This window comes from Fistularia commersonii, chromosome 36 (assembly GCF_037954325.1).
Source record: "Fistularia commersonii isolate RoL2024-O1a breed Wild chromosome 36, RoL_Fcom_v1.0, whole genome shotgun sequence".
Lineage (NCBI taxonomy): Eukaryota > Metazoa > Chordata > Actinopteri > Syngnathiformes > Fistulariidae > Fistularia > Fistularia commersonii.
The window spans coordinates 5,654,634-5,670,416 of NC_141319.1; the positions used below are offsets into that span (position 1 = coordinate 5,654,634).

At 44.1% G+C, this 15,783-nt stretch overlaps 2 protein-coding genes across 3 annotated transcripts in view; both read left to right on the forward strand.

Annotated features, from left to right (window-relative positions):
- Positions 1-4,821, forward strand: part of nt5dc1 (5'-nucleotidase domain containing 1) — a 76,226-nt gene extending 71,405 nt beyond the window's left edge. Inside the window, exon 12 of the mRNA XM_086143403.1 lies at positions 3,264-4,821. Within this exon, the coding sequence (XP_085999529.1) occupies positions 3,264-3,376 (113 nt within the window). The 3' untranslated portion in view covers positions 3,377-4,821. The remainder of the gene's footprint in view (positions 1-3,263) is intronic.
- Positions 4,822-11,779: 6,958 nt separating this feature from the next.
- The window catches only part of dse (dermatan sulfate epimerase), a 35,376-nt gene continuing 31,372 nt past the window's right edge, over positions 11,780-15,783 (forward strand). Inside the window, exon 1 of one of the 2 annotated variants that reach the window (XM_086142982.1) lies at positions 11,780-12,117. The gene's annotated coding sequence lies outside the window, so the exon portion shown is untranslated. The remainder of the gene's footprint in view (positions 12,118-15,783) is intronic. The other variant, XM_086142983.1, reaches the window with a different exon arrangement.

The following is a 15,783-nucleotide window of genomic DNA, read 5'->3' on the forward strand; positions in this document are numbered from 1 at the left end:
TGAATGAGTAATAAATTCAGTTAGGTAACATTGAGGAGTAGTTACATTTATTTTACATTTAGTGACATTTACACTGTTACCGTTCCATGTGGCGCTTTGAGTGCAGCCATCATGCTGATGTGGCCACAGATGTGAAAATGACGTTGACACCCCAGATGTAAGCTAACTCTGAACTCTGCAACAACCATTAACAACCATGGCATGAGAAGTACCGTAATTTCCGGACTATTTAGCGCACCTCAATATTAGCCGCACCGGCTAGCCGATCGCTATCTCGGGCTTCCTCCTGCGCACTAAAACCGTCAACGCCGTCTCCTTCGGTGTCGGAGTTGAACGGACTCAGAATTTCCCGGTCATTTCATCGGTCCGATGTGACGAGGATAAACGTTTTAGCGGCGTGAAGCTCGTTAGCGCCCCCCACCCAAAAAAGTCCATATATTAGCCGCGTCGTTGTTCAGGTGAAAAAAATCGCGCCTTATCGGCCAGAAATTGCAGTATGTTGGCCGTAACGTTTGAAGACGTTTGAAACGTACGCGCCAGTTTGCATACATAGCGTTAGCATGAATGAGCCCTTAAAGTGGTTTGCTGGCAGACAAACACTAACAAAGAAGGAAGTCGTATTTCCTGAGGATGACGGGATATCGTTACTTCAATTTCATGTCCTGAAATGCCGTGTGCGATTTCCTCAGATTCCGGGAAGTCGTGCCACCGGCTACGTGACCGCTTCAGAATTCCCTGTGACAATAGAGTCCTTGTAAATCCAAAGCAGTCAGAATAATGATAATTTAAGTAATAAGTTACAGCTGGGAAAAAAAACTGTTAAGAAACTGAAGTTTGCGGCCCAACCAAAAATATCAGGACACCAGTGTCCATTTTTTGGGCTGGAAAAGATAAATCTGCCCCAATCCGAGCCATCGTAGGAGAAACTGTCAGGGTTTTAAGGGCCCTGTTCGGACTTGCGCTGAGACCCAGTCACTTGTGAACAACCTGATTTTTAAAGCTGAATGCACGGAGGAATGTAGAGATCGCGCCGCCGCCTTCGGAGGCGGTCCGACCTACATTCTGCGGCCGCCGTGTCGGAGCGCCGATGCAAATGTGACTTCGGCCATTCTGCGGGGGGGGGGGGCCACCTTACCTCGGTTTCGGAGGAAATAAAAACCCACGCATGCATCGACCGTGACGTTTATCATTAAATAGTAACAATGAGAAGCTTTTTATCGTCGCCTTCTTAAAATAATCACTGAATCGTTGAAGAAGGTGACTATAACTGCTAACTGCTAGCATCCACCGAGTTGACGCTAAGCCAGCGGTGGATCTTCCTACCTCTCAATGTCTGTATCAAATCCCCCGAACATCTAAAACCAGATGGTGTTTCCCTGAAAAAGAAGTGGGATGATTGTTTGATTCCTGGTTCGATTCCAGCGACGCGTCTCTCCAAGTTCTCCTGCCAGGGTTCCGGGGTTCCGCCTTTCGTCCAGTGACCGGACAAATTAATGTTTCCCCCCATAACATGAATTCAGCCATGTGCCAAACATAATGTGCTAACATGTTAGCATGGGTGGGCTGTGTCGGTGGAGTCCAGGAGGCCAAGTAACAGGAGTCTGGTGGACAGTTTTGTGAAGGGGTTTGGACTGAAACACCTGCAAGTGGATGTAACCAAGACATAGGAGTTGGTGGTGGAGTTTAGGAAACAGAAGAACGGTCTGTTTTAAAACAAATTTTAAAAGTCAATGCGGCCCCTGAGCCAAAAAGTTTGCCCACCCTTGATCTGAATGAAATGTGTTCAAATATTTTTGTCGCTCTTGATAAGCGACTGTACACATTTTTGGTTTCACTTTTTTTTTTTTTTTTCATAAATACATACATTTTTTCCATAAATTTTAGTTCAAATTAACCTTCAACCCAACATTTTTTTTTTTTTTTCAGAAATTTACGCAGAAATGTAATTTGTCTACGGTTGTTCATTTATTAAAAGAAAAAAAGACACATATTTTGTTTCTGCATAACATTACAGCAAAAAAATAAAAATAAAAATTACATGCCGTGATAATTAAACCTGCAGCTCTTTGACCTCTGATGCAGCTCCCAATGACTTTTGAAAAGAAATAACAAGTATTTAATTCAAATGCTTTTTTTTTTTAATTTGTTCATTTTTAAAAGTAATTTTACATTTTAAGAATATGGCGATCTTGTAACATCTAAATAAAACGTGCGCAAATATTTTTGTCGCACTAAATCATTTTTGGTTCGCTGCCGACGGATGATTTAAGTTCGTCTTTTTTTCCATGAATACATACATTTTTTCACAAATTCTGCAAAAATTTTGCATTTCACAAATTTGACTAAAAATGAACCTCCACCCCAACGTCTTTTTTCAGACTTCAAAATATTTTGCTGCATGCAGGAATGTAATTACATTCTCTCTGCAGCTGTTCATTTATTTAAAAAAAAAAGCAACACACATTTTGTTTCTGCATAGCATAAAGGCAAAAAATAGAAAATAAAAATTATATGCCGTGATAATTAAACCTGCAGCTCTTTGACCTCTGATGCAGCTCCCAATGACTTTTGAAAAGAATTAACAGGTATTTAATTAAAATGCATTTTATTTTAGTTTGTTCATTTTTAAAATGTAATTTGGCGATCTTGTAACATCTAAATAAAACGTGTTCAAATATTTGTTCAAATACTAAATAAGCAACTGCTCGCATTTTTGGTTTGCTGCCGGCGGAACATTTTTTTCTTAAATTTTGCATACATTTTGCATTTCATAAATTTGACTAAAAATTGACCTTTATGCAGAAATGTAATTACATTTTCTCTGCAGTTGTTCATTGATTTAAAAAAAAAAAAAAAAAAAAAAAGGTTTCATGTCGCGTTAAGTCATTTTAAATTCTAAAAATGGTCGTGTTGCTCCCGGTGTTTTCTTCACTCGCTCGCATTTTTGGTTTGCTGCCGGCGGAACATTTTTTTCTTAAATTTTGCATACATTTTGCATTTAATAAATTTGACTAAAAATTAACCTTTATGCAGAAATGTAATTACATTTTCTCTGCAGTTGTTCATTGATTTAAAAAAAAAAAAAAAAAGGTTTCATGTCGCGTTAAGTCATTTTAAATTCTAAAAATGGTCGTGTTGCTCCCGGTGTTTTCTTCACTGTTTGGAAACGGGTCCAGATGCCTCTTAAATATCAATAAAGTATCAAGCGTTGAAAGCAACAAGCGTCCGACGTTTCGACTGAACGTCTCTCTCTCGCTTTCCAGATCTGCCTCTGGACTACAAGTTCCCCAGGTTTTCCCCGGACAAGCCCTGCACCACGGGCTACTACCCCAGACCCCCCGAATCCCTGTTGAAGATGTGCAAGAGTCTGTCGTAAACAAACAAACAAACAAACAAACAAAAAAAAGATGAATAAAGATTTTGAAGAAGAAAAAAAAAAAAAAAAAAACATAAGCCGTCCCCTTCACCCCTCTGCCTCAGGAGAGGAACGTGCCTCCATCTTTGCCTGTAGTTTCACCAAACCGATCCGGCCGCCACCTTCGGCGCACAGGAAGAAGACACTCCTCGCCCGTCCAGAGAAACCATGTGAATGTAAGCTGCAGTAACTGTGTAATAACCCCCGTCCGCCGAACCCCCGCCTACCTGAACGTCGTTTTTGTGGTTTATTGTACCGTACACGTGGAAAAACTTAGCATCGCGTGTGTGTGTGGAGCGAATGCGAGCGATTGCGAGGTCACGCTAGGAAGTGCGGCGTCGTTCTTCGCTTCACCTGCGCGCCTCGGGGGTTTATGATACACGATTAAACCCCTTTTTGACGAAAGGGACAGGATGCACGATGTGATTAGTCGTAAAATTCATTCGCCTGGAAATGCGGTTCAATAGGAATTATGCGCCGTAACATTTCGGAGGAGCGCTCTTGATCTGCGTGGTCTGTTAGCAAAACTGTTAATTCTCCCTGTTCTGGAAAGAGATCGCGGTCCTTAACGTTCGTTTTTTTCGTCCAATAAAGGGGAGCGATTGAGCCAATTGGTTTGCTATTTTTAGGGAGGGTTGTTGTAGATTTTTTTCCAGACATTTCTGTCTCCCGGCAACAACAACAAGACCGATCGGAGCTTCAGTTCGCAAATATTTTTGCCCGCTGGCTGAGCAGAGGATTTTAAGTCTCTCTTTGTCCGTCCGTTAAACAGCAACTCTTCCGGTTTATTCACCGAAGTTTTTAGTTAGCTTGCAATCCTTTAAAATAGATCTGAAAGAGCTCCCGTGTTTCTCGGCACTTCTTGGGTTAAATGTAACTATTGGTCTCTTAAAAAAAAAGACAATTTTTTTTCAGAAAACCTCTAATCCGGGCCCGGTTGTCGACTTTTTCCGTTGGGCTTCCTGACTGGATCCCTAATAAACCCGGAATGTACCAGTTATTGGAAGCAGATCTGGCCTGTTAAGCTTCTCCCCCTCCGCTTCCACTAGCTCAGCGAAGCTAAGCTAGGCTAGGCTAGGCTAGGCTAAACATGAGCCAAACTCCTTCCATCTCCCAAAGGTCAAAGAGCGTTCCCACAGGATGCCCGTCATCCTAATGACAGAGTAGTCATGTGTGTGTGTGTGAGTGTGTGTGAGTTGAGGTGTCACTTGTGACGTGTGTGTGAGTGTGTGTGTGCGCATTACGCTGTAGTGATTGTACTCTTTCTGTCCGAAACACACCCGTGTCTCCAATGCCTTATGTTCGACTCATTTGTGGTTTTGAGTTCTTGAAAAACACAGGAAAATCCCAGTTCTGTGTCGACGTGTTGAATTACTGTCGTTGAAATAAAAATGTACAATTTTAAAGCCGGGGGTTTGTGTCTTTTCTTCCTCAGGAAACAAACACCTTCCAACGCAGTTTAACCAATGAGGTGTTGCTCATTTTTTTAATTTCCTTTATTAGTTTTTTAACTTTTTGTTCCTCTTAAATATCAAATTTCGGAGCGCCACATAAATAAATCGCCGCAAAACAACATATTTTCGATACCTAAGTGCACATGTATCATGCAAATAGATAAAATGCTATATATAAATTGTAATTTTCAGACGATAGGCCGCACCTTTGTATAGGCCGCACCTTCTAATATTTAAAAGAAAAAAGAAATTGTGCATAAATAAGGCGCACTCGTCTAGAAGCCGCAGGTGTCCACTTTGAAACGCGAGATATTAACGCGACAAGATGATACAGGAAAGATTTTTTTTTAAGCTGTTAATTAAATAAATGACGGTAACAACTACAACTAGCGCTATGTAACGCAAATGCTTTTTCTCAGAGCAGATGCCGAACTTACGTCCTCCTTCGCCAGCCAGGCTGACCGCTTTCAACTCGAAAAGCGAATCAAATGCATTTCTGCAAAAAGCGCAAAATGGCTAATCTGAAGAATTATCATAAATACAAGTGGGTTTATCCAAACAGCTCATTTGTCCACTGTGAAAGGAAGCTACCCGATAATTACCTGATAAAAATCCATAAATTAGTTGTCAGGACATTCAGCAATGTAAAGAAGAAAGTATTCAATAAGAATATTTCATTCGTTCAAATCTAGGATGTGTTAGTTTAGGGTTCCCTTTATTTTTTTGGGCAGTGTATATATATATATATATATATACACTCACCGGCCACTTTATTAGGTACACCTGTCCGACTGCTGGTTAACACTTAATTTCTAATCAGCCAATCACATGGCGGCAACTCAGTGCATTTAGGCATGTAGACGTGGTCAAGAAAATCTCCTGCAGTTCAAACCGAGCATCAGTTTGGGGAAGAAAGGTGATTTGAGTGACTTTGAACGTGTCATGGTTGTTGGTGCCAGAAGGGCTGGTCTGAGTATTTCAGAAACTGCTGATCTACTGGGATTTTCACGCACAACCATCTCTAGGGTTTACAGAGAATGTGTCCGAAAAAGAAAAAATATCCAGTGAGTGGCAGTTCAGAAATGCCTTGTTGATGCCAGAGGTCAGAGGAGAACGGCCAGACTGGTTCCAGCTGATAGAAAGGCAACGGTGACTCAAATAACCACCCGTTACAACCAAGGTAGGCAGAAGAGCATCTCTGAACGCACAGGACGTCCAACTTTGAGGCAGATGGGCTACAGCAGCAGAAGACCACGCCGGGTGCCGCTCCTTTCAGCTAAGAACAGGAAACCGAGGCTACAATTTGCACGAGCTCATCGAAATTGGACAATAGAGGTTTGGAAAAACGTCGCCTGGTCTGATGAGTCTCGATTTCTGCTGCGACATTCGGACGGTCGGGTCAGAATTTGGCGTCGACAACATGAAAGCATGGATCCGTCCTGCCTTGTAGCAACGGTTCAGGCTGGCGGTGGTGGTGTAATGGTGTGGGGAATATTTTCTTGGCACTCTTTGGGCTCCTTGGTACCAACTGAGCATCGTTGCAACGCCACAGCCTACCTGAGTATTGTTGCTGACCACGTCCATCCCTTTATGACCACAATGTACCCAACTTCTGATGGCTACTTTCAGCAGGATAGTGCGCCATGTCATAAAGCTGGAATCATCTCAGACCGGTTTCTTGAACATGACAATGAGTTCACTGGACTCAAATGGCCTCCGCAGTCACCAGATCTCAATCCAATAGAGCACCTTTGGGATGTGGTGGAACGGGAGATCGGCATCATGGATGTGCAGCCGACAAATCTGCGCCAACTGTGTGATGCCATCATGACACTATGGACCAAACTCTCTGAGGAACGCTTCCAGCACCTTGTTGAATCCATGCCACCAAGAATTGAGGCAGTTCTGAAGGCAAAAGGGGGTCCAACCCGTTACTAGCATGGTGTACCCAATAAAGTGGCCGGTGAGTGTATGTATTGAAGTCGTGGGAATCGGGCTGGAGTAAGACGATTCGCGACGAGATGGATCAATTTAGAGATGTGTTTATTAAGCAAAGTTTCTTCAAAAATCCCTGATACAAAATCATCTAATACAGGAGCCCGGACTTGTGCTGTTTCCCTCGCGCCTGAAGTAAACGGGTCTTATGCTCGGAACACCCGGCAAAAAACACCCTTCGGCTCCGATCGGCAATGACGGTGAAAGGATTTCGCCCGAAGCCTGTTGTCCCTCAACTCCGACACTGAGACGGCCGAGCTCGCAGGCGGGAGTGAGGCGTCCGCCGAGGCGTGAGATGCGAACATCCGAGCTGCGCCCGAACGTGTCGTGACGACGTACGCCGCCACATTTGCCCACCACGCCGAACCCAAGATATTCCAACAATTTTGATACGTTTCCAGCGTCAAGATTCAAAGTGTTTACTGTCATGTGCACAGTCTGGAAAGGGGTTTCCCTGCACGATGAAATTCTTATTTTGCCATCCGTAGTGAAGCCAGCTAAGTAGGAATATATAGATAATAATCATACTGTTGTGAGCGGATGTAAACCGTGCAGGGAAATGCAAACAGTGCGCAGAATTGTTTTTGAATTTGGAAACAGCGCTAGCAAGATTTGCAAGATAAAACACGCAGCTGTGTGCGAACTCACGAGGTGCCGGTTGTTTACAGACAGTTTTAATTTAACAGTTGAGTTACATAAACGTCAAGTGCAGTGCCGCTCCGAGGGAGCACGTGGTTACTGACTCTTCTCAGGTGTTGAGGAGTCCGATGGCGGTTGGGTGGAAGTAGTCGGGCCGAAGGGTAGGAGTGTGAGCAGTACATGTTGAGGGTGGATGTGGTCCTAGGCGACTCTACGGTGGCAGATGCTCTGCAGAGAAGGGGTTCTGGTGATCTTCTCGGCAGTCCTTAACACCTGCCGCAGAGCGGTGGCGCTGGCGTACCATACGGTTAAGATGCGCCTGACAAAGCAGCTTTGGAAGTTGCTGGGGATTTGGGACAACATGCCGAACCTCCTCAGAAAATACGGTCGCTGTTGAGCTCTTTTAACCGTCTGCGTGGCGTTGAGGGACCAGGTGAGGTCCACACCGATGTGGACACACAGGAATTTTCCCCTCCCCGTGCTTGATTACATTACATTTCAGTCATTCGGCAGACGCTTTTAACCAAAGCGACTTACAAGAAGAGCAATTCAGTCTCCAAAGATTCAAAGTACCACTTGTCAGAAGTCAGAAGTGCCCACTCCACCAAATAGCCATCTCAGAACCATATACATATACATACATACTCATCAATTTTGGGGGGGCTAAGTGTGATTAGTAGGGTAGTGCTTGGTGAAGATGTATGTTTTCAGCTCACGGCAAAAGATGGGCAGCGATTCTGCTGTTCTGACCTTTTTCGGGAATTCGTTCCACCACTGAGGAGCCGAGACCGGTTGGATCGGCAACCAGGGGCTCTGAGTGATGGGGTGGACGGTCGCCAAGAAATGGCAGATCAGAAGGGACGGGTAGGGACATGTGGCTCGACCATACCCTGGAGATATTCACCGCCCGGTAGTCGAGCACCAGGGCCTTGAACTTGATTAGGTCGGCTACCGGGAGCCGGTGTAGGGACATTAGAAGGGGAGTTGCGTGGGAGAATTTGGGATGATTGAACACCAGGCGGGCTGCCGCTTGCTGATAAGCTCCAGAGGCCTGATGGTCACAGCTGAGGTACCGGCAAGGAGGGAGTTCTGTAGTCCGAACGAGAGATGACTAGAGCCTGGATGATATCACCTCCTTCATCCCGTCCATATTGAAGGTGAGGTTGTTCTCCTCACACCATGACACTGGCTACCACCATCTTGTAGGCCACCTCATCCCTGCTTGTAAAGCCTCCCACCACCACGGTGTTGCCGGCAAACTCCAGTATGATGTCCTTATGGGAGTCGACACAGTCGACTCGACAGTGTGAACAGTCGGGTGTCGGGACGGACCCAAGTCAGACGTCGATACTGACAGAGTGATGTCTGCAAAATTGGGAGTCCAGGATCCGGTCACAGATGGTGGGCTGAAAGCCAAGGGTGGACATTTTGTGGGAGACCCTTCCATCATACGTCAGGGGACACTCTGCTCCGGCAGGGAGTGTGTTCAGAGGTCATGGGGTTCAGAGGAGCTGCGTGTCCATCAGAGTCTGTAATAATAGCCTGGAATGCCTCACTGAAGCTGCAACACGCCCTCTTGCTCAGGAGATTAAGGGGCAAACAGCCCCAAAATTTAGGTCCGGGGGGGCAGCGGGTGCGGGGGGGGCGACGCCCCATTTGTTGGGGATACTTTGCATCACTCCGGGAACGAGTTTTTGCCAGTTCGGAGGAGCAGCCTCGGCGCGATATTGTCGCAGTGGACCGTCGGGTACAAGCCGAGACGGCGCGCAATGCTTGCGTACACCTTTTCGAAAACCCCGTTGCTATGGTGATGCAGCTACAGCTTGCCGGCTGTGATGGCAACGCTTTCAGTGCCGACAAAACGGTCACTCATCCGCTAAGGTAGGCGCTGTTTTCCTTTTTGTGATGTTTTGTGGAAGGGCACTGGGTGTCAAATAAAAGTCACCAGATTCCACTCACATCCTGTTTTTATTTATTTTTATTTTTGTCATTATTATTGTCACTAATTTTTGCTCCTATCCTTGTTTTTGGTTGTCTATTCTCACCCTGCTGTCTTTTTTTTTCCCCATTCTGTTGTCTATCATTATCCTTGTTGTTGTTCACGCTGTTGATGTCTTTTGCTATCTTTTAATTGTCTCCCTTATTTATAGACTCATTTTTATTGATACTGTCATTGTTGTGATAAAAGAATTTCCTCAATTGGGAATCAATAAAGGATAAGATAAGATAAGATAAGATAAGATAAGATAAGATAAGATAAGATAAGATAAGATAAGATAAGATAAGATAAGATATTTATTGATCCCCCATAGGGGAAATTCTTTTGTCGCAGCAGGGTAACAGTTATAGTGTCAATAAGTATGAATATAAATATAAATCGAGAGACGATTGGACAATAGCAAAAGACATCCACGAATAAATAGAGAGCAGCCGAAAGAACAACAACAACAACATCAAAGATAAGAATGGACAACAGAATGGGAAAAAAATAAAAAAATGACAGTACAGGTGACAATAGACAACCAAAAACAACAACGTAAACAGATAGACAAAAATAAAATAAATAAACAAAAATAAGCAGGATACAAATGGGCTCAGACCAAGCTGTGGGCACAAAGGAGAGTCTGAAGCATTCAATTCCATATATAATCTTATATCTTATCTTCTACGACCACTCGCTCTGTCATTCACGCGTCATGCAGGGACATACAACCATTCGCTCACTCATTCACACGTCTGGGTGAACAAAGTCCTTTTCTGTGAGGTCGACAGGCTCAACAAGCTAGTGAGGAAAAGCTAGTTTGTGAGCAATGTTCCCTCTAATTTTTCATATGTTTTTGCATTAGATGACCTCGCTGAGCACATGGAGGAACCATGGGATCATAGCTTTCATTTAGTCCATATTTTTCCATCAGAAAACTCGCTTGCTACTTTAGCTTCGCTGCGTGTTTTGCAGAGCAGACCTTTTTCACTTGAAAAACAAGAAATCTCACCCGGTTTCACCGCTTGTTTTTCTATTTGCACGTACTCCGACAGACGTTCCAACTTAAAAGAGCCCCATTTTTCACCGCCCGCTCGTTTCCCATGATAAGGGGTTAGCATGTTAGCATTAGCATCACTCTCACCCAGTCACACTGTTATAATTGTTATATAGGGCGGCTGCATAGCGTGATTGCATTGTATCGTATGATTGGCTGGACACCTGTCACTCACGGTTACACAGCAAAATGATACAGAAAAATATGTTACCTATTTAATTAATTTGCAGTGCGCTCACTTTGCTGTATCGGTTATCTTGTGCGCTGAGAGTGTGCGAGCAGCGTTTAGCATCTTAGAGGGAACATTGCTTGTGAGCTACTTTCAAATGACCATGTGGAAATGATCTGCCTCCACTAAAAATGCTGAATATATATTTATCTATATAGCTACTGGGTATATTTAACACAATAAATGTTTGTGGATCTTGCAAACTATGGAGGCGGGCCGTAGTTTGGGGACCACTGATTTAGGAGTTCAGCGTCTTACTCAAGAACAGAGGAACCAGAAATCCAACCAGGAACGTTCAGCTCCAAAATCGAAAGCTCTATTAAAATCCCCATAAATAACCTCAGTTTAAACATTTAAACCTCTTCTATGACCACTCGCTTTGTCATTCACACGTCAACCAATCGCCCGCGTGGCGAGTCACGAATGTTGGGTTTTATGTTGATGCTTGTTTTGTTTCTGAAGACACTTCATGGTTTATTTGAATTTCTTATTCTCCCCCTTTTTTTTTTTACTGTTCAAACAATTTTTTTCTACTATTATTTATGATTGTTATTTTTTTCTTGTAACTCTGGCAGACCATTTTTCTTCCGGATAAATAAAGTTATTATTCTTGTTCCTATTCTTTTGGGAATTTTGTGGGTGTGGTTTTGGGGTGCAAGGAATTCTGGGTTACCCGCAGCTGAGCGGGTACGGTAAGTCATATTGCAGGCTAGTTTTGCAGCTACTCCTCATCAAACTGACATTTTTCCCTGATTAAAACGCAACAATTTTTTTTTTTTTTTTTCTCCATAAAAATTCGGGGGGCTCTTCTCCGCCTCCCGCCCCGGACCCCGTGAACTCCGTGGATCCGCCCCTGCGATGAGGCCCCGCCGCTCCTTTTTCTCCGGGTCTACCCTTTTCTTTTCTTTTCCTTCCCGGTGCCGCCCCCCTCCCCCGCCTCTCCACACCTCCTCCCCGTCACTCTCTCCTTCTTCTCCGCGTGTGTACCTCCGTGCGTCACCCCCCCCCCTGTTTTTTTTTTTTTTGTTTAAAAAAAAAAAAGTATTTAAGAAAGAAAGATGACTTTTCCTCCTCCTCGGCTCCAGGCACCGGGGGGACTCGTCCCGTGGCGGCGGTAAAAGCGGCCCTCCTCCACCGCCGCTTCCTGCCAGGTAAACCTCCAACATCCCACCACCCCATTTTTCTTTTTTTTTTTTTTTTTTTTATCTATTTCTCCCCAAAACACTATCGATTATCGATTGCCGATTGTTCCGAACGGTGGACCCCCACCCTTCCCACCCTTTCGAACGGGTTCACCGATGTGGAAATTTCCCACCGACGAGCCTCATGGACGCTGAAGTTTGAGAAGTAAGTGTTTTGTTTTTTTTTATTTTTATTCCCCGGGATTAGAAATGGGGGGTCAGATGCTGCAGATTTTATCGGATTGGGGTTCAACATTGAATAATCTGTTGTTGTACAACGAACCCCATTTTTTTACCTTCCGAAAGGAAAACAAATATATTTAAAGTGTGCGTTTGGTGTCGGCGCTGGAATGTCGTTGCACAGATTAAAAACACCCGCGGCGGGATTATGACACGGGGATTGGTGGGGTTATTTGTTTGTGGCAAACATGTTTAAATATGAAAATAAACAAGTTATACGTTCGTAAGTAAGGAAGTGAGTGAGTGAGTGAGTGAAGTACTTCCTGGGTGTTTTCTAGCTTCCAATGTGTTGATATTGGGATTATTAATCCGGTCATCTGCGAACGGGAGGCTTTTTTCGGTGGGGTTTCACTTCTGACATTCTCTGAATTTTGGTTCCTGATAATTCAGGAAATGCAAAAAAAAGTGCAGGAATGATCATGAATGTGATCGAACTAAAGCGGAAAGGTTAATCCGCTTGTCGTTTGCTATCTGGCGGGTTTAAATCTCAAATTTAACCCAGATTATCCGCCTGCATCCACACACTGATGACCAATAGGTTGAATCCATCCTATCATTCCATCCATACTCTCTAAATGTAGTAGATGTGACTATGTTGAAAATATCTCTCTATACTGTAAAAAAAAGTTGGTCTTAACCTACTCATTCATTTATCTATCTATCTATCTATCTATCTATCTATCTATCTATCTATGAATAAGAATAAGAATGAGAACAACTTTTAATTGACTTTTAATTGACTTTTTAAACAACTTTTCAACTGACTTTTTAATTCCTCTTCCCTCAGCCGCAGGGAATCTTCAATCTTTGTAGTTACTGCTAACAGTTAAGACAATTCATATTTCATTATATTTCTTATTCTTCCTCCTTTCTACTATTATCTATTACTGTTATGTTTTTTATGTGAAACTCTGGCACAACAATTTCCTTCAGGATTAATAAAGTTGTTTTCGTCTCATCTCAACTTTATTCATCCCGAAAGGAAATTGTTGTGCCATAGTTTCAAGTAAAACATACCAATAATAAATAATAGTAGGAAATTGTATGCACAGTAAAAAAAGGGGGGAGAATAAGACATACAAATAAAACTAATCTATCCATCCATCCCATATTTAACATGTCTGCTGCTCTGTAACCGATGGAACTGCCTTTGCGAGGCGTTGAAGTTGCATCTATGAAATCACTTGTTTTTTGTTCAGGTTTTGTGTTTTTTTCCCTGATCATCCGTGGAAGCTCACCTTCCAACGGGCTCAACGGAGGGAACGCAAACGCGATGGTTAAAAAAAAAAAAGAAAACTGTAAAAGGTTTCCGTCATTGGACGCTACGGCCCATTTCAGTCTGTCTCCTGGAGAGGGTCGCGTTTATTTTCACAGCTTTCTCTTTTACCTACAACAGCGAAGCCATGTTTGAAACCGGTTTCCGACGTGTTACCGTCAGCACGTCGTTGTTGTGCTAATTATTAATTCATCCATTTATTTTCCGTGTCATTTATCCTGCACCGGGACAAAATGGCTTCTGAATGTTGTGTTGCTGCTTGACGACCCCGTCAGTAAATATGATTTGGACTTGATTTAAAATCGTCCGCCGAGACGTTATGAAAACATGAATATCGGAGCTGAGAATCGCCGATCATCGGCGAAACACGGTTAATGGGCTGCACCTGCGATAGCGCCTTCTGATGCTAACTAGCACAGCTAGCTCCTTCCCCCGTAGCTAGTGAACCGGGCGTCTTGATTTAAAAAAAAAAAAAAAAAACAACAGGAGAGAAACGCTCGGCTCGCGCCGGACAGATGGCGGCCTGGACGTGTCTGAAATCACTACCAAATGGTTTTCCAGGAGCTCCACTCCGCTTCATGGAATTTACTCCGCTGGCGAGAGCGTCGGGGCCGGCCCTTCTGTAAGAGCGCAGACCGTCCCCGCCCCCCGCTCGGGAGTCCTGTTACCGCGGAAACGGGCCCTTTATACGACCCCCGGGTACGTCCGACACACCTGGAACGTAACCCGGAGGCAACTCGCGCCGCCTGGTTTTTAGTTGTTTTCTGCTGACTGCGCGCTCATTGCCCACCGCGTCCTGATGTTAGCGTCGCGCTCTTTGTCGCCCACGTTTGGACCTCCCGTCCCGTGTTTTTGGAGAGAGGAGGGTTTTCTGAAACTTGACTCATTGACTGAAACTGCTGATTTCTGAGTCAAATTTTTATTTATACGCCGCCAAATCACAATCCAGATGTCTGGAGACACTTTCCATGTCGAGCAGGTCTGGACCGCACTCTTAAAAACAAACCGCGGAAACCCAACATTCCCCCGTTAGCGGGCACTCGGTGACAGCGGCGAAGACGAGCTGGATTTTTTTTTCTGTAACAGATCCCAGCTTCACGTCAAGGCGGCCTTCCGCCTCGACCCGTAAATTAAGAGAAAGGTAGACTAAGAGTTGGATGGAGATGGAAAAGGTAAGATGGGCGCAAATGATCTGGTGCTAATAATAACAGAGACATGCTAGCATTTGTTAGCAACATTCATAAGCGAAGTAATGGTTGTACTCTGGATGGAAACCGTGAAATATTTTATCCCAGTTAGTGATATTAAATCACTGTGAATTGCGGCATACGAGCAGCTACTTTTTTCACACACTTTGAGAATTGCGGCTTTTACGACAACGCACCAAATTTTTGGATTCTTCTAGGGTAATTACAGGAGCTTCCTTCCACAGTGGACAAAGGAAACCCATTCGCATTTATGATCATTCCTCAGATTAGCTATTTTGTGCACCCGTGATGAAAAAGACGTGCAGAAATGCATTTGAAACCGATCAGTCTGGTTGTCGAAGAAGGAAATAAAGCTGCTGCACATAAGTTCGGCATTTGTTCTAGAAAAAAAAAAAAAAAAAAAACGTTTACGTTACGTCGAATCCGGAATTTACGCTACTCCGACTGCGACTTTTGGGTTTCTCGCCTCAGGGGTCGCGAAAGCTAATCAACCTTCTCCATCTCTGGATCCTCCTCTCTCACACCAACTACTGTCATATCCTCTCTCACGACGTCCATAAATCTTTCTCTAGACCTCCAGTTCCAGCATCCGTCTAGCGATATATTCCCTCTCCCTCCTCCGTCCATGACCAGACCATCTCTGACCTTCTCTACCAAACATCTAACATGTGCCGTCCCTTTGTTGGACTCGTTCCTGATCCTCTCCATCCTGGTCGCTCCCAAAGAGAACCTCAGCATCTTCATCTCTGCGACCTCCAGCTCTGCCTCGTGTCTTTAAGTCATTCTTAGTGTTTCTAGGTCGTTCTCCACGCTCTCTGTTGCTCTGGATTGTTGACCTTAAGTACCTCAAATCCTCCACCTTCTTCATCTCCACTCCCTGTGTTCTCCACATTTCACCTGGGTTCCTCTGTCTTTCTCTGGTGAACCTTCATTCCTCTCCTTTCCAGAGCATACCTCCACCTCTCTAGATGTTCCTCCACCTGCTGTCACTAGAGATCACAATATCATCTGCAAACATGATAGTCCACAGTGACTCCTATGCGTTGAAAAAAAACAAAAAAGGAATTGACCAATCAGGATTAGATTCATGGATTTCATGCCGGTTTTC